Genomic DNA, 23,109 nt, shown 5'->3' with positions numbered 1-23,109 from the left:
ACTTGTTAGAACTGCCATTATTAAATTATATGTGAAGGTAAATGAGAATTGAGAGAGGTGAACAATGAGAGCTGGACACAAAACACTAAAGAGGAGAAAGCCAAGACTTGGGGATGAAAAACAGTGAGGTCAAGGGCAAATGAAATACAAAAAGGGAACAGAAAAAGAGAAAGAATGTTAAAGAAAGGGGAACTCAACAGAATTAACTGAGGAACAGAAGTGAGATAAGAACAGGAAAGACTTTAGTGAAAGTAAAGGGAAGGAATGTGGGGTGTAAAGCAAACGAAGGGATAAACAGGGAAGGCCCCTCCATGGATCCTGACACATTAGAAATCAGTGTTAGCTCTCAGCCTGCAAATCAAGCTAATGGCACGATAAGTTAAATGAATAATTTACCACAGGAGTTTAATGCATCTGTTTTAAAGGATTTGTGAAGCAGCAGTGGAGAGCTGAAAGCCTGACATATAATAAATGCGTTAATCTACACATCCTCCATCCTGTTGCGCGTGATGACGGTGAGGACAACAGAAATCACTGTGCTAACACAGTACAAATATGTTTATATAGCCAGCCTCTTTTTCTTGAGTGCAGCATTAACTACCGACACGAGCATTTCCTTTCAACTAATGTGTGTTAAAAGCCAAGATCTAAGACAGAAGCTGTCATCCTCAGGCTGCTGGGGGCTCATGCGAATGCTGGCCCAACAAATGCTTCAAAAGCCATTACTAGGTCCCAGGTTAACTTCCCCTTGAGACTGACTCCCTCTCTTTTTACAACTGATGGAGATTCTCACTAGCCGAGGAGGAGAAGGCACAGCTGGGGGCAAGTGCATAGTTCTGTGTGATTATGAGGAGTCCTGAATTGAAAATTCAAGTTACTTAAACATGCAAATGGATTTGATGACCGCAGGCTAGGTCCCACTAAATGTGTGCTCACATTACAAATCCCACCGCATTCTTTAGCACAGAGAACCAGTGTTCATAAGGGATTTGCATAGACTGAGCTATATAAGAACCTGGTGAGGACAAAGATTCATTAGCTGACACCTACATATGAAACTCTCATAACCTTTGCACAGAAAGCCTGACTCTCATTGGTGTTTTTAACACTTCTGTTAATACAAGTCACATAAAACAGGAAAAGAGGAAGAAGTATAGCTCTGCCATACAAAACTGCTACTTAGTCTATTTGAAAACCTGACACTTTCTACTTTCTACAAACTTACGTTACATGAGTTTAAAGAAATAACAAAATGCAGAGAGAAAAGAACACCTTCCATGTAGGCAGATAACGATTCTATGTAGGTGATCCTCTCATCCCCCAAAACAGTGAAAAGATGGGAGGACTCCGCTCTAGTTTAACAATCTCCAAATTCGGCATAACTGACAGTAAATGTGTAGGCCATTCTTAGAACTGAAAAGGTTACACTCCAGGCTTGAATACTGTCAGATAATCGCACTGTAATTCACTGTGGCGATTTAATGATTCAGTTAAATATCTTAAATGCACTATGGAAAGGTATAATAGCTCCCCACCTAGCTCTGTGAAGACTTACCCATTCACGTTTAGCTCTTAATTGCTAACAGTATATTCTGTTGGATCAAATACTGTCCAGTTTCCCAAGGGTGATGATTGCTATGATTCACATATACATTTTGTTCATTTTAAATGCACAGCTTCACATAGATAGAACAGATATCTATACCTTATTCACTTTGTGACCTCTTTGTAACTATTACTTTAAAAGAGACTCTAATTTTATAGAACAGACTCCTGTCTTGCACATACTAGCTTGACTGTGGTTTGAAGAACGACACGCACGCCTTACATAGCCAATACCTGTAGTCCTTCCGCCTCAAAGTCACTGGAAGAAGTAAGCTTCACTCCTAGTTGCAGACTGCCATAGTCCTTGATGTTCTGCTCATTGACAAAATCCTCTGTCCTTGTAAGCTTGCTTAAAGCTGCATGCATGTCTCAGAGCACAAAACATGCAGAGGATGCCATTTGACAAGAGAAAGTCTATGATAGACCACAAGCAGCCTGCTCTAAGAAGGACAAAACCTCACCAGGAATCAAAAGGAGCTCGCTATTTTATTGCTGGAAATTAGAATTCTCCTTTCACATGGAAATGGCTGTACTCGTTTTATGAATCATTTTTCCCACTTATGGTTTCTGGTCACCTCCTCTTCTTCCTGCTCTGTGTCCTCTCTCTTCTTGTACCAGTGTCACAAGACTGTGTCACGTAGCTCCGGAAACATACACCCACCATCCTCTCTCTCAAACTTGCTGTTTATAGTACATAGAAAGGTGCTGGGGGCTGCCTTACTTCCCTTTTCTTCTGAACAGAAGTTGTGGGTAACTTTCAAATACGACACCACTGCAGAGGAAAGTCTTAGAGGAAGTGTCCTCAAAACCACAGGGAGCTGCATGCTCTGGATGGTGCAGGGAAGAGCTGAGGAGCACCTCAAATAGGTCACCCTGTAGTGCAGATAATAGAGGTGGATTTCATTAACAATTGTTGTTGACCAATTCTATGTCACCAAAGAAACCTCACTGTAATGCCTGCAACTGAGAGCAGTAAAGCAATCTCCGGAAAACAGAGACAGTTCCCTTTCCATCCTTCTTGAGGGCTCCTTTAAGTTGCTACTAGAGCAATTTAAACAAAAAAAGGTCTGATTCTTCACTTAATGGGACTGGTACTTATGAGTGGCAACTTCTCTATGACCTTGTCTTGCCATCTTGGGGACGAGATACCAAATACTTGGCAAGTCTATATTTCCTCCCTTCAAAGCACTGCAAGGAGGAATTAAGCATCTTCCATTGCTTTCTCCATAACTAAATCCATTGGCTCTGATGAGAGAGAATAAAAGCTGTAAAGGTTTCATGTGGAAAAGTTATCCCAGAAGAATTAACTGACCATTGGAAGAGACTATAAACTCTGGTCTCATCAGGAAACTCGGGTCAGTTCAGCTCATGGTGATGAAAAGACCAAAGCAGCACAGTACTAACATGGCAAGAAATCTGGCTATCCATCTTCCCCTGACTACGTCCTAGAGAATGAATCAACACAAGGAGACTTTCACCGAATTCTCTGCTGTCTGTGGAAATAAATAGTTGGGAGAACAGCAACTCCAAAGCGATGCCAGAATTAGCATCGAGACTGCAACGCTCCATCTGTGAGCATCCCAGTCTTGAAGCACGGGCAGCTGCTGTCAAAACAACCTCTACAAACAATATCACAAAAGCAAGATTTGCAGGATTATAGACATGAAAATCCTGATCTTTAGGGGAATTTACAAAGGGTTGTAATCAACTACAAGTCTGTGCAAGCTTAGTTGTATTCTCCTAACTTATGCCTTGAAGCATAACAATTCCATATGTGCTATCCCCATTACCTCATAGTATCACAAGGTAACAATGAAAGCATTTGTGGAACGTGAAAAGCCTTTGTTTTGATGCGGTGTTGTATTTGTGCACAAAGGGAGGGTACAGGCAATAAAAGCACTAGTAAATGGCTAGCATCCTGGGCTGTATCAAAAGGAGCATCAATTAGGAGGGTGACCAGCAGGTCGAAGGAGGTGATCCTGCCCCTCTGCTCTGCTCTTGTGAGACCTCACCTGGAGCACTGTGTGCAGTTCTGGTGTCCTCAGCATAAAAAGGACATGGAACTGTTGGAACAAGTCCAGAGGAGGCCACGAGGATGATCAGGGACTGGAGCACCTCCTGTATGAAGATAGGCTGAGAAAGTTGGGGCTGTTCAGCCTGGAGAAGAGAAGGCTGCGTGGAGACCTCATAGCAGCCTTCCAGTATCTGAAGGGGGCCTACAGGGATGCTGGGGAGGGACTCTTCCTTAGGGACTGTAGTGATAGGACATGGGGTAATGGGTTGAAACTTAAACAGGGGAAGTTTAGATTGGATATAAGGAAGAAATTCTTTACTGTGAGGGTGGTGAGGCACTGGAATGGGTTGCCCAGGGATGTTGTGAATGCTCCATCCCTGGCGGTGTTCAAGACCAGGTTGGAAAAGGCCTTGGGTGCCATGGTTTAGTGTGAGGTGTCCCTGCCCATGGCAGGGGGGTTGGAACTGGATGATCTTAAGGTCCTTTCCAACCCTAACTATTCTATAATTCTATGGCTCCCACAGGTGAGGATCAATTTCCCCTGTTTCTCATTCTTACTCACGGGCACCACTTGTAATCAGGGTCAGATTTTGAAAGGGTGCAGGTAGCATTTAGGCATCAAAAGAAAGGGCTGTCTTGTTGCAAGACTTGCTGCAGTGTGGGATAAGACACTGTTAGGAATAACAGAGCTGCTGAGTGCTAAGCACTTTGAAAAATCAGGTCTTTCTTACACACTTAACTTGGAGCTGAGCTCTTTCAAAAAGCTTTTTGCAACTGCAGCATTCTTCAAATGGTAAGGATTTGAAAAATGGGCCTTTAAAGCTTTGTGAGGTGCTAATTTTTACATGAATAGGAAACTGCTCTATATAGCACCTATAAATCTGGCTGGCAGCGGTATTTAAGTGGTTCTGATTCTCCAGTATTACACAACATCTCCAGCAGCACATATCCCACAGGGAAGAGTGCAGATGCTGTGTGCCAGTGCTTACCTGTATTAATTCCAACCCTTCTGAATCCATGAAATAAATATTCTGCCAGCTAACAGGTCACGGTAAACACTGCTGATGCAGCAATCTCTTTTCAGCATATTGTCTCCAATTCCAATTGAGATTTTAAGACTTAAATGAGATTTTAAGCTTTGAAACCTCTGAGAAATAACAAAAGAAAGGTTCTTTCTACATAACTGATAAAATTTCTTTCTATGAGACACAAAACTGTTTTTCTTGTGCTCAAAATGTAATACAGGGTCAAGACCATATGAAGCTTTAGATTAGATTCTCCTTCCATCATTGTTTGCTCTATTTACCTTCTCGCCCCAAAGCCGGTAAGTTCAGCGTTGCAGGATCTACACTGCTGACTCAGCTAACGGAGCCTGAACTCACACAAACCTATTTAAAACAGGTCCAATGGTTTTATTTTCTGTCATAAACATGAAATTTAATTAGCATCTCACTGCTAATGAAGTCACCATGAAGGATGAGACTGAGGAATTAGGCACAGGGATGGAATGTCAAGCATACAACAACTGTTATGCAGGAGGTGGTTGAACTCCTGCTTCCCTCCACTCAGGTTTCATGTCTTTTAAGAATCACGTGCTGTGTTTACAGGTTCCCTTCCTTGATGGCAATGCCCTTCTATCTTCTATGGCTGTAATTACTCTAGCATGATGCATGTGAAGTACAAAATAACGACAGATAAGGTTCACTCTGGATGAGAAACAGGAGCAAGACAGAGCAAGTCGGATCTCAATTCAAAACCCTATTTTGTCACAAGCTACCTGGGTCAGTAAGTGTTTCAAATCCTATAAAAGCAATACACTCATCACCTGAGAAAAGGCCTTGTATTATTCTCCAGGGTACTGCAAACATCAGAGAGATAAAAGGAATTATTTTAAAGGAAGCATATGAAGAATTTTAAAAGCCTCTTTAAAATAAGAAATATTCCCAGCCTTTTCATTACCAGCATTCCTAGGAGGTATGGCCTAGGCTGACATCAGCACTGATGTTGGCATTACCAGGTGAGATTGTGTCTCCTGTGAGCTACTCCTATCACCCCTAAAGAGATCCTGAGAGTACAAGAGCTCTCGATCTGTCCTTGCCCACCCATGCATGCTTGAAAGGGTTACATGAGCACATCTCCCTGCACAGCAATGCAGACGGCTACCCGAGGTGAAGGCAGAGACAGGCATTCTTCTACTGCTGCTCCTCGAGGTGCCTCGGTGAGGGAAGATAAAACACAGAGCATCACAGAAGAGAGGACTCGGTGACAAGTGGGCAAGTACCGTGGGAGAGCTCTGGAAGGGCTGGTGAGCTGCAGTAACCACAAACCCAAACTTGCTTCTTGTACTTACACTGAAATTGTTCAGAGCAAGTCAGCGTGGGAGGAAGCGTTCACAGGACCTGTCCTGAGAGCAAGTAATTGTTAGTAACTCCTGGATTGTTAGAGAAGCTCCTGGGGTAGCTCTGCGTGTGGGCTTGCCCCTTGGCTGCTCCCAACGACAACACTCTCTAGGGTAAAAAGGGCTTTATTTCGCTGGTCCTGGTTACTCACAGGTGAGCAACATCTTAATTCTTGTACACTCCCTGGTGGGACTTGAGAGCTGGAAACATTCAAGAACGTGGTCACAGCATTAAAAAAGCTTACTGCTTTGCAACGTGACAAAACCAGCTCTTCCTTACCAGTAATGGCAAGCAGAAGTTAGATCAAGCAATGCTCTATGCACTAAGGCAGGAGCAATCTGGGGACAGTGAACCTTTCTTGGATGCTGTCACACCAATTTTCTCTTGACAATCTCACAATGCTTTAAAAGTTCTGTTCCATTTTCAGGGCAGCTGCCAATGAGTACAGCAGTATCTTCATAGAATCATAGAATAGTTCGGGTTGGAAAGGACCTTAACATCATCCAGTTTCAATCCCCTGACATGGGCAGGGACACCTCACACTAAACCATGTCACCTAAAGCTCTGTCCAACCTGGCCTTGAACACCACCAGGGACGGAGCATTCACAGCTTTCTTGGGCAATCCACTGCAGTGCCTCACCACCCTCACAGTAAAGAACTTCTTCGTTATACCCAATCTACCATACCAGCTTCATACCAGCTTTAAGGATCAGCAGAGTGGGTAAATAATACGTATCCACATGAGGGATGGAGGAAGGTGTAAGTAACCCACTTCTAGATACGTAGAACGTAATGCAGAATGCCAAGATGTGGCATCACAGCCCACAGAGTCTGTTGCTCTGATCCGACTCTTTATAGCAGCTCTATATGCAGGACCAGAGGGTCAATTTTGGACCACCGTGGCCAAAACACAGCACAACAACCTAAACAACCTGTGCTACTACAGCCAGCTGTATGTGTTAAGCATTCTCCACAAGAGAAAAGAAGTGGAAGAATGTTCCCGGTGAAAATATGACATTGTCAGTGAGGTCTAGAAACCTTGCCAAAGCAAAATGACCCATCTCTGCCTTCCCTCTGATCTTTTCTTTCTTCCATTTGCTGTGCTTGATGAATTGCTTCATTTCCCTTAGGATCGGTCACCAAGCAGAGGTGATGGATACCTTCAGTTCTAACGTATGCTGTATACAGAGGAGTTTGTCAGCTATCTTCACTTGCCTGATGAAACTACCACACACGGAATGGTAATCAGAATCAGAGAGGAAGAAGAAAGAAGATATTGGATAAGACAAGTGAGGCAGGTCAGACAAATGGGTCAGCAGAGAGGGCCTGGGATGTCCTGTGAGGACCAGAATACAGTAACAACCCCCCCTCTGCCTTTTCTCATGTTCTTTCCTCAAAGTAGTTGAATGTTCAATTTATCTTCATTGCTCCAGTCCCTTCATGCAGAGACTTAGGTCTGTGCTGATGGCATTAGCTGCTTAATAGGTTTGCATCCAACATGTCCTGCTCAAATAGCTCTGGATTTATGCACTGTGATCATGTCATAATGATGCAATTGCAATGAGTTTGCATTTTTCTGCATTGCAGAAAGTTCTATGATGTACCAAGAGCCTGTCCTTCAATTCACAGACTTCAAGTCCTTCAATTGACAGCCTTCAAAGAGGCATTCAAATTCTGGTGCCTCCTATCTTAGGTCTAGTATCTCCCAGTTGTTCTTTGCAGATGAAAAAGCTCAGTCCTTCCTGACACCACATTCTCACATGCCATCTGAAGTAAATTTTGAGCCAGTCACTGCTCTCCCAAGTGTGCAACCCTGGTTGCTCAGCGATTCAGTGACAGCGCTGCTGTCAAGAGCATTTACTGCAGCAAAACGGCCTGGGTACTGCTCTCACTATGGATACGGGCAAGTCACAAAGACACCAGTCCGTAGTGTAACATCCCATAGGAAAATGCTTAAGTATCACTTTTCCTTCAGATCACAGACTTGTAGATTCAAAGAACCCCAAATGATTCAGTGATTCCAGCCTTGCAGGAAATGTAATACTTCTTCACCTTTTTGTAACACCTGAAGCAGAAGAAAAACATACTTCTTTCTGCCCTAAGATAAAGTTTATATATCTTTTGTTTCACACCACATTGGTATCTTTCATGTCATAAATTGCAAAACTGAGAGAATAAAAGAGAATGAAATTAAACCTTGTACAATAAAACATGTAAGTTTTGGTCTGCCTGAAAAATATGTAACTGGAAATACTGGAATATGCTCAAACACACCCAAAATCTCAAACCATTAAACACTGAGACTTATTCTGACTTGTTTTGGCAAGAACTGTGAAGGAAGACTAGCAGTGAAGAATCTTATCTTAAGCTTGTTTTTTAACAGGGGAAAATCAGCTCTGCAATGGTAAAAAAGGTGGAAAATGTTTATGGAATTACGTATTTTCAGTCAGTGCAAGTCATCAGTGAAATGAGTTTGGTGATCTAACTACATCATTATAAGGTATGAAAAACATATGGAATGGCAACTACCTTGATGCAGCGCTCTGGGACACGGGTTAGTGTTGTTCTTGGCAGAGGTAGGCGAACAGTTGGACTCGATGATATTAAGGGTCTTTTCCAACCTAAATGGTTCTATGATTCAGAAAAAAGCCAAGGGATAGAGATGGAGGCAGCAGCTGCTGGATGGACACTGTGACTTGTTCCTGGAAAAGACTGGGATGCACCAATAGACTCTGGAAGGGATCCATGCAAAACTGCAGCCAGGGAGGAAGCATTCTGTTAAACACAGACTTCATGTGACAGACCAGTTTGGTCAGTGAATGGTGGAGGTCACTGGTATTTTAACTGAGATATTAAAAGCCTTCAAATGATCTTATAAATGTGATCATCAGCGCACTGCCATTTGGAAACGAAATGCATTTGGTGCAACCTTTAGGAAAAGAGCTGAAGCAACCTTTGGGTGTCTTCCCAGTTTGCTCAGAATTCACAGAGAGAAGCATCTGAAACGTTTCTTTATTTGCGTTTCAAACCCTGGAGGAACTCAACTTTTGTGCTTAAATATAGCAAACATGTGTAACAACCTATTAAGCACACTCATACTGATTGCAAGTATGGGCACAGCTAGATTAGAAATGTTTATACACATAGAGAGCTGTAAAAAACTGAGGTGGAAACAATCCATTAAGTGCTAACGATAACCACACATGTACTGCTCGTGTACGGCTTTTTCTGCATCCAAATGGGAACAAATCCTGATCCCATTTTAAACAGCGACCTCACGTTAAATTTACCCTTCAGTGCCTCAATTGCAACCTGAGGAAGATTTGCCAGCAAACAACCAGCGCTCAGGAGGCCGGTGGGAATCCTCTCATTGCTTACACTGAAGCTGTATTTCTCCCCTGAACTACAAAAGCCCCAGGGCTGACTACCAGACCCAGACGTATAACAAGTATCTTTGGGTAAGGCCAAACTGGCCTCGGGGACCAGAACAAACACATCTGCTAACACTACCCAGTGTTGCTTTACACAGACAAATTCAGTGAGGCAACGATTACTACGAATAATATCACATACACGGCTGTCTATACATTTATCCTTTTGACACAACCAGAATGTTATAGCATTTCACTTGACATTTCTGCTGGATTTCCAGGGAGATCTGACAAATTTCTCTTTCCTTCTGAGTTGTTAAAGAGACTCCTAGAGGTGAGACAGCATTAGAAAGAACTGCCCCATCCAGCACTGCCGATAAAATAGCGTTTGCAGGACTAACATAACAAGACTATTCCCTTTACTATATGTTCAGCAGCAATAGCAGACAATGTACAACACGTTGCCAAGTTTTGGTGCTATTAGTAATATACTTTTATGAGCTGTGGGAAAAAAAACCCTTTGTGTTTGCCTTTCATATAAAAAAGTACAAAGGCCTTACTCACTGGTAAAATGTTAAGTACACCCCTTGCAGATCACTGAGCATATGAGCCCATGGTACTCACAAGGTGTCACCATCCCTAAAGGCCAAATATTTGGGAGAAGATTTATGAAGGAAGAAGAGTGTTCAAAAATCAAAGTTCAGGAAAGACCTTTATGCTAAGCTAAAGTCAATGTGAAAACCTCCAGCCAAGGAGCAATGCCCACGGCTGGGACACACCATGACCGGGCATATGGCAGATCTGCTGTTTAGTCAAAATGCACATCAAACAGACTGGCATCATAGTCTCCTTTTGCCTGAGGAGCAAAAGTGAGAGGGTAATACAGGGAGAGAATACAGAAGAAAGAAGTAGAGAGAAAGAAGCTTTTATCACTCATTGGCTGTGTGCCACAGAGACCAATTACATTTGACAGCAACCATTATAATTCCAGAGTCCTTGAACAAATCACAAGCAGAAAGGTTACCTTACTGAAAATGTTCATTGCCATTAAATAACTGACCCAGACTACAGGGTGAAGGCAGCGCTTAAGAGAGAGTTTGGGAGGAAGGGAAGCGATGGAGAACCTTCTTATCTGCACATCTGAGAAAACCCCATAATTTGTTCTGAGGAAGGAACTGCAGATTCACTGCAGATCAGGTGTTCTCAGCCAAGTGGTCAGAGTTCTGAGACTGCAATTCCTACAGACATGCTGCTGTTACCAGTGGTAAACCCCAGCTAAACCTCACCAACTTTGTGAGATTTATGGGTTTACCTTCCGGTTTGAAAGTCATGAGGCCTGGTCCCCTATTCCTTGTTGCTTTGAAGTTTAGATTGCTATGGAGGCAATCTACAAAGAAAACTGCCACGGGTCAGATACCACGTTGGTGACACAACCTTAATGATCCCATCTAACTAAACCATTCGTATTTCATGAAACCTGCATTTCAATATCGAAGAGTTGAGACATGCTAAAAAGTGGATATCTTGTTCTCCCTCAGTAACATAGGCATAATGCTAGGAGAAATGAGGATCTCTATAGATTTCATCCTCTGTGTGCAACCATTCTGTATGGATGATGAAAAATTTCACCAAGTAACTGTATATAAAGCAAGGTCATTTGGCATATCACATTCAGGTTTCTTCAGCAAATCCCAGTTATGTGGGACGCATCCTTCTACAGAAGGTTCAAATTGCCTTTAACAGATATGTGCAGTCAGATGGTTCCCTTTCCACCTATGTTGAAGGTTTATTTTCCCCTTGAAGCTAATTGGAAGTGACCATTTGCGTAAGACCAAGGGGTCAAATGTGGTTCTGAATTTACGTTCTGGGGTTGGCAATTAGATGGAAAGGTTCCAGACCCTTTCTAGCTGAAACTTGTCCTCCGCCAAACTCAACAAACTAGCTACACACACACACACAAAAGCGTTGCTAGCTCCAGGTCCCCTTGCAACTATCACAACACAACTTTGACATTGCCCTTTTCTAACTGAACATACACAAACTGTCAGGATGAAAAAGGAAAAGAAGAGAAAGAGAGAGAGAGAGAAAGAAGAGATGTTGTGAATGAAGAGATGCTGTGAACGAAGAGATGCTGTGAACGAAGAGATGCTGTGAACGAAGAGATGTTGTCTCTGTCAACTGATTTCTAGGAGACATCAAGGCCTTACAAAAAGGACCAATAATAGGGGCATAGAATACTGACAAACAAAGGCATAAAATCATCATTCAAGTTTTGCAGAATGACTAAAAGCGCAAGTAGTTTTCACATCACAAGATGAGTTGTAACAGAGAAGGAAAGAGTCATATTAGACCTGTATGTGTAAAATGAATATGTCTCATTTTATGGTTCAATGGACTCATCCCAAGATCCAAAAGACAAAGATATTTTAAGGTACTTGCTTCTGTATTCACAAGACAATGCTCACAGCTCAAAGGCCACCGTTTGCTAGCTCTGAACCAGGAAGGATATCTTATAATTGCAAAGATGAAATTTAAGCTCCTTTCACTCACACAGAGATGGACAATTTGAGAGAGCAGAACAGATCACTGAGAGAATTCTCCACTAATAATTCTCTTATTAATTCAGCTGAGTTTAATAAGTGCTCCTTATTCAGTCCCCAAAAGCTCTTATCAGAACATCCCCAGAAATAAATCCTCAGTCTCAATAGTCCTGCTTGGGAAGGCGAAGCTAAGAGTCTTCATCACAAAAGAATGTACTTATTTGTCATATCTGGTTCAAAGCTTACAAACTTAAGCAAGGAATAATAGCAGCCATTGTCCTTGGATGCAGTGTTCAGCCATGCTTGGTCTCGGTGACTCACCAATATATCTGGTATAAAAGAAATGAGCTGTTTCCAGATCGTAGGAGTAAAGTTACTCTCCCACTACACCATTAGAGCTGAGAACCTCTACCTCTGAGATTTGGAATCCCATGGGAATGAACAGGGCAAAAACTATGCCAATGTCACACCAGAAGTTCTGCTGTGGAGCAGGATTTAAAACTTACTACAGTTTAGTAAAAAGGCATCAACCAGAACTGCATTTATGGTTTCCCAAAGATGTTTTGGATTGTCCTCGCCTGTTTTGAAATCTACTTTCGGTACCATCATTAAGCTCTTCCTCTGCTGCACCTTGCATATTCTGCAAAGGAAAGGGGAGCTGAGAGACTGCAGTAACTTCCCCCAGTTCCCCTACAGGTACTCAGTGGGGATGCTAAGACAGCAGAGAGTAAGACCATCTGCATCAGAAGTTCCTCCCAATATGAATGCAACATCAAGATAAACATAGATAAGAGAAATCTGGTGGGGAGTTGTGGTAAGAACTTAGGAAGGAGTGGGTTGATAGAGAAGGGACAGAATATACAAAGTCAGGGCAAGCTGTATGTGTGAGCGGAGATGAAGCTACGGTGTGTTATAGGTGTTAGAAAATCCTGTGTGAGACAGAAAGAAACAGAGAGACAGGATGGTAGTGGTTATTTGTCGTGAATGAGTAAGTATGGAAGGAAGCCATGCAAGTAAAAAGTCTTGTATTTCGGGATGCACCCCCAAACCTGTAAATGTGCAAATCCTGTGCATGTACATACAGGAGAGCAGCATGTGTGTGCAAGGACAACCCACTGGAGAGGCAACACCAGGGTGTGTGCAAAATGAACTCTGAAGGCCAGCAATGTCTGCTGCGTACATGAGAAAGTGGATGGAGTAGGAAGCAGGAGTGCATGTGAGAAGCCAGAGGAGCAAAGGGAAAGAGGAACACAACACAGAAAAGGAACTGACAGAGGGGAAGGAAAGATGAAGAACATGGGGGAGGATGTACAGTCTATTGCACAGGCAAGAGCGAGAAGGTGGAGAGAAAGGAAAGGAACGAACAAGGGAAACATCTGTCACACAGAAAATATGCTTGATGAAAAACAGGCATAAAAAGACTGAAAAAGATAATCAGAGGTGCATTAGGGTAGAGAGAAGAACAAAGGGAGTGAGAAGAACAATTAGAAGAAAAAAAAACAAGAACTATATTATTAGTTAACAGAAACCATAAATCCCCAGTGAAGAGATTTAAAGAAAAGGCTAGGGCATAACACACAATGGGTAGAACCAGAAATTCCCTGCAGATAGTGCTGATGATCAGTCCTTTCATCTCGCCTCTCTAGACCTCTCGGTGCACGCTTCCTTAAGAACATGTCTGCACCTCCAGCTACAGGCTGTTGACCTCATCAAACCCTGAGCTCCAAGTATGGGTGCATGCAAAGTATGAGACCTGCTGAAGGCAAGGAAGGCACAGAAGAAACAGACTCTTGAAAACGAACACAAAAAGGGTGAAAATGGAACTTGTAGTGATTGGAGTCAAGCGCTGTCTCAGCCAGCAGTGAGGTGGAGCTGACCTCTCAGCTGCTTTCCTTACCTTGGGTGCTCATGAGTGACTGGGTTTTCTTGCTGCGGCTGCCCCCGGCTGAAGCTCTCTCTACGTCGCCTCCATGCAACAGTCAGTGTCTCCCCAGGAGTCTTGGAGAGGTCATTTGTGCTCTGCAGCTGGTGAGAAGTAAATGAAACACAAGGAGCAAAACACCCCTTGGCCCCTAAAGCACCAAGAGTTTAGGGAGAGCTGGGAATGCAGGAAGCCAGTGCATCGGTGTCGGAACACGCAAAGTGCAGCACAGAAAGTAAGAAAAAGTGTGTCAGAGGCTGGGAGGGGCAGAGAAGGAAAATGCAAAGATCTGACAGGAAACCAGACTATAAATCTGCTTCGGGTTTTAAAAAACCCCACATTTCTGCTCCCCAGCGATAGAGCCTGTTTGCAAATGACTGCACGCAGGTGACAGCAGAGCTCTGAAGTACCGCCGTAAGCAAATCAAGAGGCACCTTTGGCCCTTCCCCAGGCAGAGCAGCGGGCAGAGCTGGCAGCAGCACAAACGGCTGGCTCAGACATAACAAGGAGGCTGCCTCCACTGCTTCGCTTCCACTTCTCCAGACTTTTAGTGCATGCTTCCCTCAGGCAAAAGGGGACACGCTGAATGCCAGCCTTACCCGTGCTGTGCCTCTCCAACCACAACGCAGCAGCCCGTGCTTCGCAGGGCACATGCTGGCTAGAAAACAGGCAGGAAAGCAAATAGAAAGGACTAAAAACAGAGGTTCAAGAATAATTCCAGGCCAAAGGAGTTCTGGGTTTTTCCAAGGTTTCAAAGGCTTTTCAAGAAAGCATCTATTTTATTAATAGCTGCTTTTGCTAAAAAGGGAGTCAACAACATTTACTTTATGCAAACATTAGATTATTTTACAGTTGAATGATACTTTAAGCTATGTATTTTCCAAAGGGAGTCTCTGCTGACATAAAGAAGCCGCAGTATCTTCTGCTGCTTTAATGCTTGACTCCAGGCTTAAGGCCACACATGCAAATCCAACCCAGATGGGTCTCATTGATGACATTTACCTGCTAGGATGCAACGACATCCCTCCATAAGAAAGCCAGTGAGAGCAAAGTCAGTCAGATCTTTCCCTTACTGTTCTCCCAGTCCTGCAGGCACAGGAGTCACCACCACTGCTAGAAACATCCTTCAGTGCTGTTGCCATCTTGCTCAGGGATCTTCAGCCTGTATCATTTGCTTCATGTGCTGGTTCTTCTGCCAATTCAACCTCCAGGGGCAAAACAAGGCTCAGTTGCTCCTCAGGCTTTACTCTTTGCACTGGGTAGATGGGCTCAAGTGAAGCCTCAGTGGAGTCAGCCATAGGTCCTGAGTAGGTGAGAATCAGAGGAAAGACCCCTTGAAAGAAGAGTTACATGTGTATAATCGGGATGCAAGTTTGCAAGGGTGACTCTATGTATGTATATATGTTGATATGTACAAGGGTATGCTTTTATCTCATAAGAGAAACTAACAGAAATAAAAGCAGAAGCACTAGGGATAATAAACATGAGTGACCTACAATAGATAATCTAGGAATGTGGGAAGGGAAAAATGATAGTAATGGAGTGAATGAGAAAGGAAAAAGTAGTTGTTAGAGAATAAAGGGAAAAACAACACATGGAAAGTAATACAATAGTACAGTGGAAAAACTATCAAAGGATACAGCAGCGTCAAAGACAAGAGAATGGAGGAAGTGAGATGCTAAAGTAAAAAGAAGAAATACAAGGGAGAAATTACACTGCTCAGAAGTGTCCATTACAACAGCCAAGAGTGGTCTTCCCAAACTGACAACTTGAACGCCGTGAAAATCATGAGGGAGCAGAGCATATTCCAGAGAGCAAAATGCATCAGGCAGCTCTGCTTTAATTCTCCCTTATTGTTCCTCTAATTTCATGTGTTTGCACATGGACTGGTTAGAGCTAAATTTGTCCATAAGGACCATAATGAAAGGATTCAGTAGGGATTTTAGTTCTCTAAATCAAGAGCTCAAATACTAAGGAAGGCCGGAATTTCTGCCTCCAACAGCAATGGCAGAAGATGCTACAGCCCTAAGTTCCAGTGAGGACTATATATTATGTGCTACTTGCTTTCCTGTGTAACTTTACCAAAACTCGCTTTCAAGTGAACGTGGAGCTGCAGGAAGGCTTCCTGCTCTGAGCAGCCAAAGATCTATACATGAGACAGCTGCACGGGTGAGGTTCTGCAGTTTCTGACCGGGTGAAAGCCAGCGAGACTTTGGAGTGAAATAAGAATCGTGACCTCCAATGACTCCATCAAAACCAGCGCAAGTTATTTCTACTGCTTTCACAGGGGAAGCTGATTTATGCATGCAACTGAGGAACCGTTTGAAGCACAAGCAGAGAAATTAAGCCTGATGGCAGGAGGCTTTGTGGTTTCACTTCGATTTAAAAACCCACACGTTGTCCACACATGGTTCCCAACCTGCAAGGAAAACCATGCTAGAAGTTCAAGCCAAAACGCACCAAATCTCATTAGAGCTTTTACCTTCCATCCTTGATTTCTTCAGCAAATAAGGTATCATGCAGTAGACTATAAAACTGCCCTCCAGAGCCACGCAAGGTGTTAGGTATCTATTTGCTCCTGCTTCTGCTATTGTTTTGCTTGATGATGTAGACGACAAACAGCTTTCAGAAAGCGCAATAACTGTTCTAAAGAAGATTCTACATTTCCCTGGGCCTAAAGCGACACCCCAGAGATGAAGCAATTACCCAGTGAAGCCTGAGCAGCTTTAAGGAATAGGTCACTGAAACTCAAAGGACCTAAAACGCTCCTAATCATAAAGACTTTACTGGCAAACTGAGATTACCTGAGCGGGATCCAGTCATCAATCACAAAGGCACATGCAACTGAGCGTCAACTTTCTTTCATAAGGATATACAATCTTAATCCCAGTTTTCAGTTTTAAACAATTCTCTCAAGCTATAAAAATGTTATGGCTGAAGTTACAGTTCCTTGAGGCTAGAACACTGAAGTGATGGGTTTTAGACAATGTAAGCGTAGAAAATAATCATGTTCTCTTAGGCAACAAGAATATCCAAGGAAATGCAGATGCCACACCTAAAATAGAAGCAAAAAGCTGCAGAAGCTGAAGCAGGGGGGTTCCTGACCAACTGTGGGGTCTAGGATCTTGCCTGGTAAAGTTACTCATATCTCAGACAGCAGCGACCGTGGAGACTTATATAGAAGGGTGAACACTGGAAGGACAGCTAAAGTAAGCGCTGGAAACATGGTACTGAGAAAAAGCCCAGAAAGCTTTCTGAAGCAGTCTGTCTGAAACAAAGGATACGTGGATGTTTGATTCAGCTCTCTTTTGTTATTTTTGACCTATTTCTGCTTCTCAGGGAAGCGGGGAAAAAAGGAAAAGAAAAAAAAGGAAAATTCCTCCCTTTGTTTTTTGGTAAAAACCCTCAAAGACAAACCTCTGCCAGCTAGTTCTTTCCTTATAGGCAAAAAAAATCAACTGGAACTTTCAGTTTAAGCCAGCTGCTGACGGTTAAGGAGCAACAATATGTTTTGTTATGGCTTCTCAATCTTCTTTCATTAAACCTGGTACAAGAAACAATACAGAGGAACTCCACTCATGTCTCCTGGGCACGGCAGGACTCACCTGGAGTGTTTGCTGTCTCCCTCTTTCAAAGAGACTTCAGAGAAGGAGAGCGTATTTAGTGCCTTCCCATTGCTCTAATTGTGCATGATCTGAGCCCTGATGGCAAAGTGCATCTTGAGCCCTTTAATGGTGCTGTACCTTCCCTTCCTCCAGGCTTTTATCTTAGGGTCCTTGCATAGAAAAGCCATCAGAATCTCAAGGTTATTCTGTCGTTCTATTAGGGGGATCCAGCACTGCAGAAGACTCAGCATCTTTGATATTCCTCCACACCATTGCTCCTCTCCTAAGTATTTTGCTCCCAGTGACTTTCATACAATAACACTGTTAGTGGGGTCTATAGGGAAAGCTGGTCTTGCTGTCTGTCCCACAGGAATCCTATAAAATTAATCCAGTGGAAAGCTCTCCTTGTAGACCATGAATTCTGACAGAAAGCCTTTTACAGAGTCACTTCAGGAGGGCAGGCCATAACTCAGAAGTGAAGCTGCCAGACAGCTTTAAATAGGTGCAGACTGAAGAGCTGGAAAAAAACAACCCAAACCCCCAGCATTTGGAAGCAAAGAAACACTGAACTGTCCAGCTCAATCTGCTGTTCCTTTCCTTCTATCCCCTTCTTCTCCCTTGAGAGCCATCCCAGCTCACGAAGAGACTGCCCTTGACTCCTTATCAGTGTAACAGCCCTGAAAATCCCTGGATACCATGAAATGCATTTCACAAACTAGTGATTTGAGAATGAATATATTGCATCTCTCCTGCTTGCCCGGGCACAGCAGCACCGTATATATTGTTAACACAACCCCTCCAACTCTTTTGAGGGAAGAAACAGAAGTATTAAATATTTTCCATGTTTTACATATTTCATATTATCAGCCTTGCTCAACTGTCCTTAGAGACCATCACTCTTACTTATAGATGCTCACACTTTATCATTTTTTCCTCTGGAGATGTGACTTCCAGAACAGAAGTATTTCCCTATTCAATTTACCAGCCTTTGCATAAACCCCTTGATCTTAGAAAGTGACACACAGCAGGGTTTCTTTAACACCTTTGGGGGTAATGGTTTAAATCCAGTAGGAAAATGTTCTCATCTATAGGTTTATAATACACATTTAAACAGTGTTTCATTGCCTGAACTATGAAATAAGATGACAGCCAAACATATATCAGTGGGGAAAAGGTAGTATAAAATTCTCTCTTTCATTTGACAGTGTTGGGGTTTACGTGTGTTTTGCACAAAAATGTACAGTCTCTGCTGAGTTTGACAGTGTTATGGGATTTATCTGTCTGTGTCAGCTGTTAGCATATTCACCCTCCTTTTTATGGAAAAGTTAGGTTCAATTCCATTCCAGAAGCTGGGCTCACAATCTATAGCACAGCAGATAGTGCCTTACAAAAGGACCAGCCCTCAACTGAAGGAAAAAAAATCAGAGAACCATAGAATAGTTAGGGTTGGAAAGGACTTTGAAATCATCTAATTCCAACCCCCCTGCCATGGGCAGGGACACCTCACACTAAACCATGGCACCCAAGGCTCTGTCCAACCTGGCCTTGGACGCTGCCAGGGATGGAGCATTCACAACTTACTTGGGCAACCCATTCCAGTGCCTCACCACCCTAACAGGAAAGAACTTCCTCCTTATATCCAATCTAAACTTCCCCTGTTTAAGTTTGAACCCGTCACCCCATGTCCTATCACTACAGTCCCTAATAAAGAATCCCTCTCCAGCATCCCTATAGCCCCACTTCAGATACTGGAAGGCTGCTCTGAGGTCTCCACGCAGCCTTCTCTTCTCCAGGCTGAACAGCCCCAACTTTCTCAGCCTGTCTTTATATGGCTCATAGAATCATAGAAGGGTTTGGGTTGGAAGGGACCCAGATCTATTCTGCTTTTCCTTAGGACAAAGGGAAGGAAGCTCCAGATTCTGTGATGCTCTTTCCAGAAAAGTCAGAATTAATTTAGTGATTACTCCAACCATTCTCTTTTCATTACACATACATTATTCATCAAAACCGGGTATGAGCCATAGCTCAGGTCCTTATGGTGCTCCTTATGCTCTTAATTACATGTCCTTAGGGCTTAAAATCCAAGGATCTTCAAACTTTCCAGACAAAGGATTTAGTTTCACAACAACCAATCAGTTAAGATATTCATACCCATACTCAACAGATGATGAGATGAAGTATGAAGGAGAGAAGAAAGGAATATTCATTCCCTTTAAAAGTGCCAAAATACAGTTTCTTTCACAGAGCTCAATTTTTTTATAATATCATCTGGACTATGTAAAAAAAACCTGGCAAATGTTAAAAAATGGAGACAAACACACACAATAACAGCTTTTGTTAAAATAAAGGGGAACAGGAGGGACTTTAGTGACTGCTATTGCAAAAAACAACAGAGTTCAGATCATGGTCACTAAAAAATACACTGAAAAAAAAACAATTTTAATTTAACAACTTTCATTTAAAAAATGCTAAATATATTAATCAGTCCCATATGTCATCTTTTGTTGTAAACACAAGGTCATCTTTCCCCACTTACATGACAGTAGCATTGTCAAGATGTATTCTGCCTATTAGACTGTGAAGGATTTAACACATCTGGAATGTGAAGGATATTCCATCAAATCTGATATGTAGTAGATGCAAGGAGTGGTGAGTTACTTATTCTTGCTTGGTTGGTTTAAACTGGAAGGTTTCTTGTCTTCTTTATTTAGAGGTCAACATTTATTCTAATTAAGAATATATGCATGTTTTTAATAGAGATAAATTGGAAACAACTGCAGGGGTTTAATGCCTTGTATTCTTCAACATCTTCTCCTTTTTCATACTGTACAGCTCCTTTAAAAGATCAGGAGGAAAACTTGTGTCAAGAGCTTGGAGAAACAAATACACCTCAGAAAAAGTAATATTAAGGTTAATTAATAATACAAGTAATGCAATATCTAACCCAAAAGTTATATATTAATCCACATAGTTTGAATAGTAAGGGGACACTCTCCATAGCTTAAATAGCCAGTGAACTCAGCACAGACCTGGTAACTGTACAGACATCCTCTGTGATTCATAAAGACATCCTCTGCAATTCACATAATGTACCAGTGCTTTACCCTCCTCGTCCATAAAGAGAACCACGACATCTTTGTACTTGAAACTGTTACGTAAGTGAGATGTGCCAAAACGAGGATGTGAAATCCCACGTGAGGATATCATAAGTAAATGTTAGAAAACTAAGAATTCCTACATTGAGTCAAACCAAAGATCCCTCTCTGTCAGAGAACAGAAACTGTATCTTCCCAAAGTTGGATGTTGAAGCCATCCTTAAGGAAACACGCCTCTTCTGCAAAGGAACTGCTGCAGGAACACAAGTTGGTTTGTTACAGAGAAGACATGGATAAGGTTCTGAACCTGGGCTTTTTGAAATGTGCCAGAACCAACTTGGGCTAAGTGAGTAATTAAACGGGATTTAATGGGAGTAATTTATTGGGAGTAATGAGTAAAGTTATCAGAGACCAGGGGTCAGACTGATACCACCATGCTGCGGTGCCTTATTTCTCCTTGTTGTTTTTTAACTAGAACAAGATTTAGCCGACACCATATGCATGGGTCCTGCCAAACCAGCAAGGCTCATTTTTGCAAGCATATAATGTGTTCCAAGCAAAGCACAGGACTGCCTACTGAAGCAGGAGCAGGAGCACTGGAAAAGAGGGCAGAAGAGCAGACAGTGGCTATTTCTTGAGTGGTGTTTAACATCTTGTTAGACTCAACTGGCCAGCACGGCTTACAGCACAGCTCTGGGCTCATAAAAGTCTTCATGATATGCTGCATCAGTATGTGTGATTTCTCTCTGACTTGTTACATATAAATTATGTTTTCATCTTTGGATGTATTTGTTCTTCCAAGCTCTCATGTTCATCTTCCTTTTAACTGTGTAGCTCCCATGGGAAGGACACTAAGCATTCTTGTGGAAGAGCTCTTGAGATGCATATAAATAGCAGTCATATATCACTGAAGATTTTACATATGTGAGATTAAACATAGCCATAAAACTGTATGACTGCTATTTATTGATTCATAAATGAATACCTGGGGTTGAATTCTCAATATCTCTCTTTGAAACAATGGTGCTGATTTCTGGAAGTGATGCTTGCTCTCTGCATGACAACTCTGTGTTAGAAGATGAAATATGTTCACATCTCTATATAGGAATTTCATTTCATTTCATTCCAACGCTCATAAACCCATACACATTACAGACCATAAACTTTTTAATAAAGAGTAATTCACTTGGCATTGAGTTACTTCTGATGCACCTGATACAAGAGAATGCAGGCACCACACATCAAAATAAGTAATAGAAATTAAATTAAGCATATAGGCCAAGTCTAGGTTTTTGTAGATTTAAATTGCCACAACTGTAATAATTGCTTAAATTTATTACATCAATAGCTAATGATCATTAATTAAAGCCTGTTTTTATGAGACACAGCACTAATTATTTGGTTCAATGTGCAACTTACACAAAAACTGTGTGTAAAACACACAAGACCACTGCTGAGCTTACTGACCCCTGTTCATTCACAGTATGCCTGTGTTATGTTCTGTATGGAGGAGAGAAAGGCCATAGAGATGGACACACTCCTTTCCTGTAAGAGTTTAATCTGAACAAAGTACTTGCCTAAAATTTACAGCACTGCATAATTCTTTAGACTTTAAGAGTCTGAAAAGTTTTGGATAAAACAAAGAACTAATATTGTCTATTCCTGAAAATACATCAAATCATGCATTTATCCTATTTTAGCTCATCAAAATAGGGAAAACTGCTTAGAAACTTTTAGGCTTAAACTTCCAGTGAGTAAAACCTGTGAATTTTAAGAAAGCCAAGTGATTATATTAGGCTTTCAGCAAGACAAAGAAGTAATAATCCTAAGAGTACTGACAAAAAGAGGGAACTACCATTTTATATTAGGATTTAGGGAATTGCATACTCCCCTTGCAACTACAGCATCAAATTCTTATCCTTGCATGACAAAACAAAGTACGTTCTATATTCTATCCTAGATCTATTGAGCTCTTTCTCTACTCCAATATAATTGAGGAATTCAACTGTTACTCACACAAATCCTGGAGATTTACCCACAATGAAATAGTCCTTTCTCAAAATACACCACCATGCACTCTTTTACTAATTACATACCTCTTGTTACAGAACTGCCTTCCTTTCTTCCGCACAGAAGTCATGCATATCTTATGCCACACGTTGTTGTATATCTCTGATCATGAAAAACAAACGTGAGTGTGGGGGGGTATATTTGCTTTCAATGTATTGGCAAATGGGCGACCCAATGTGGGCTTGTTTAGCATCACCCACTTAAACAAGACTGAAAACTCCCTTCAGGAAGGGTCAATAACGCACTCCGAGCTGTACTAGCTTCCCAGGGAAAAAGCATTAGACCAATACTATGGTTTGGGTCTTGAGAGCCTAACAAAATGGAGATCGGTTGTCATAAAGGCTGAGAGCTAAGGTATTCTGAGAACCATCAGCCTTCTCGGGACACATTAGGGGACTGGTTTCCTAGTAAGCACTCTCTGAAATCTTTGTCCTCTTCGGTTCTTACACAGCCTGACTCTGGTGACTGCTAGATATAAGATGATCATA

At 42.1% G+C, this 23,109-nt stretch overlaps 1 protein-coding gene across 2 annotated transcripts in view; it reads right to left on the bottom strand.

Moving 5' to 3' along the window:
• Window positions 1-14,161, bottom strand: part of CARD11 (caspase recruitment domain family member 11) — a 46,140-nt gene extending 31,979 nt beyond the window's left edge. The window contains exon 1 of one of the 2 annotated variants that reach the window (XM_057416912.1): window positions 13,828-14,161. In XM_057416912.1, coding sequence (XP_057272895.1) covers window positions 13,828-13,840 — 13 coding nt within the window. In that variant the 5' untranslated portion in view covers window positions 13,841-14,161. Of the gene's footprint in view, window positions 1-5,782; window positions 6,080-13,827 lie in introns of those variants that run through there. The other variant, XM_057416911.1, reaches the window with a different exon arrangement.
• Window positions 14,162-23,109: the final 8,948 nt, after the last annotated feature.

The sequence above is a fragment of the Pezoporus wallicus genome, unplaced genomic scaffold (assembly GCF_028554395.1).
Source record: "Pezoporus wallicus isolate ANWC-B61680 ecotype Strahan unplaced genomic scaffold, APGP_CSIRO_Pwel_v1 scaffold_7392, whole genome shotgun sequence".
NCBI lineage: Eukaryota > Metazoa > Chordata > Aves > Psittaciformes > Psittacidae > Pezoporus > Pezoporus wallicus.
Note: the sequence above shows the minus strand (reverse complement) of the source record. Positions and strands in the feature narration are given on the sequence as shown.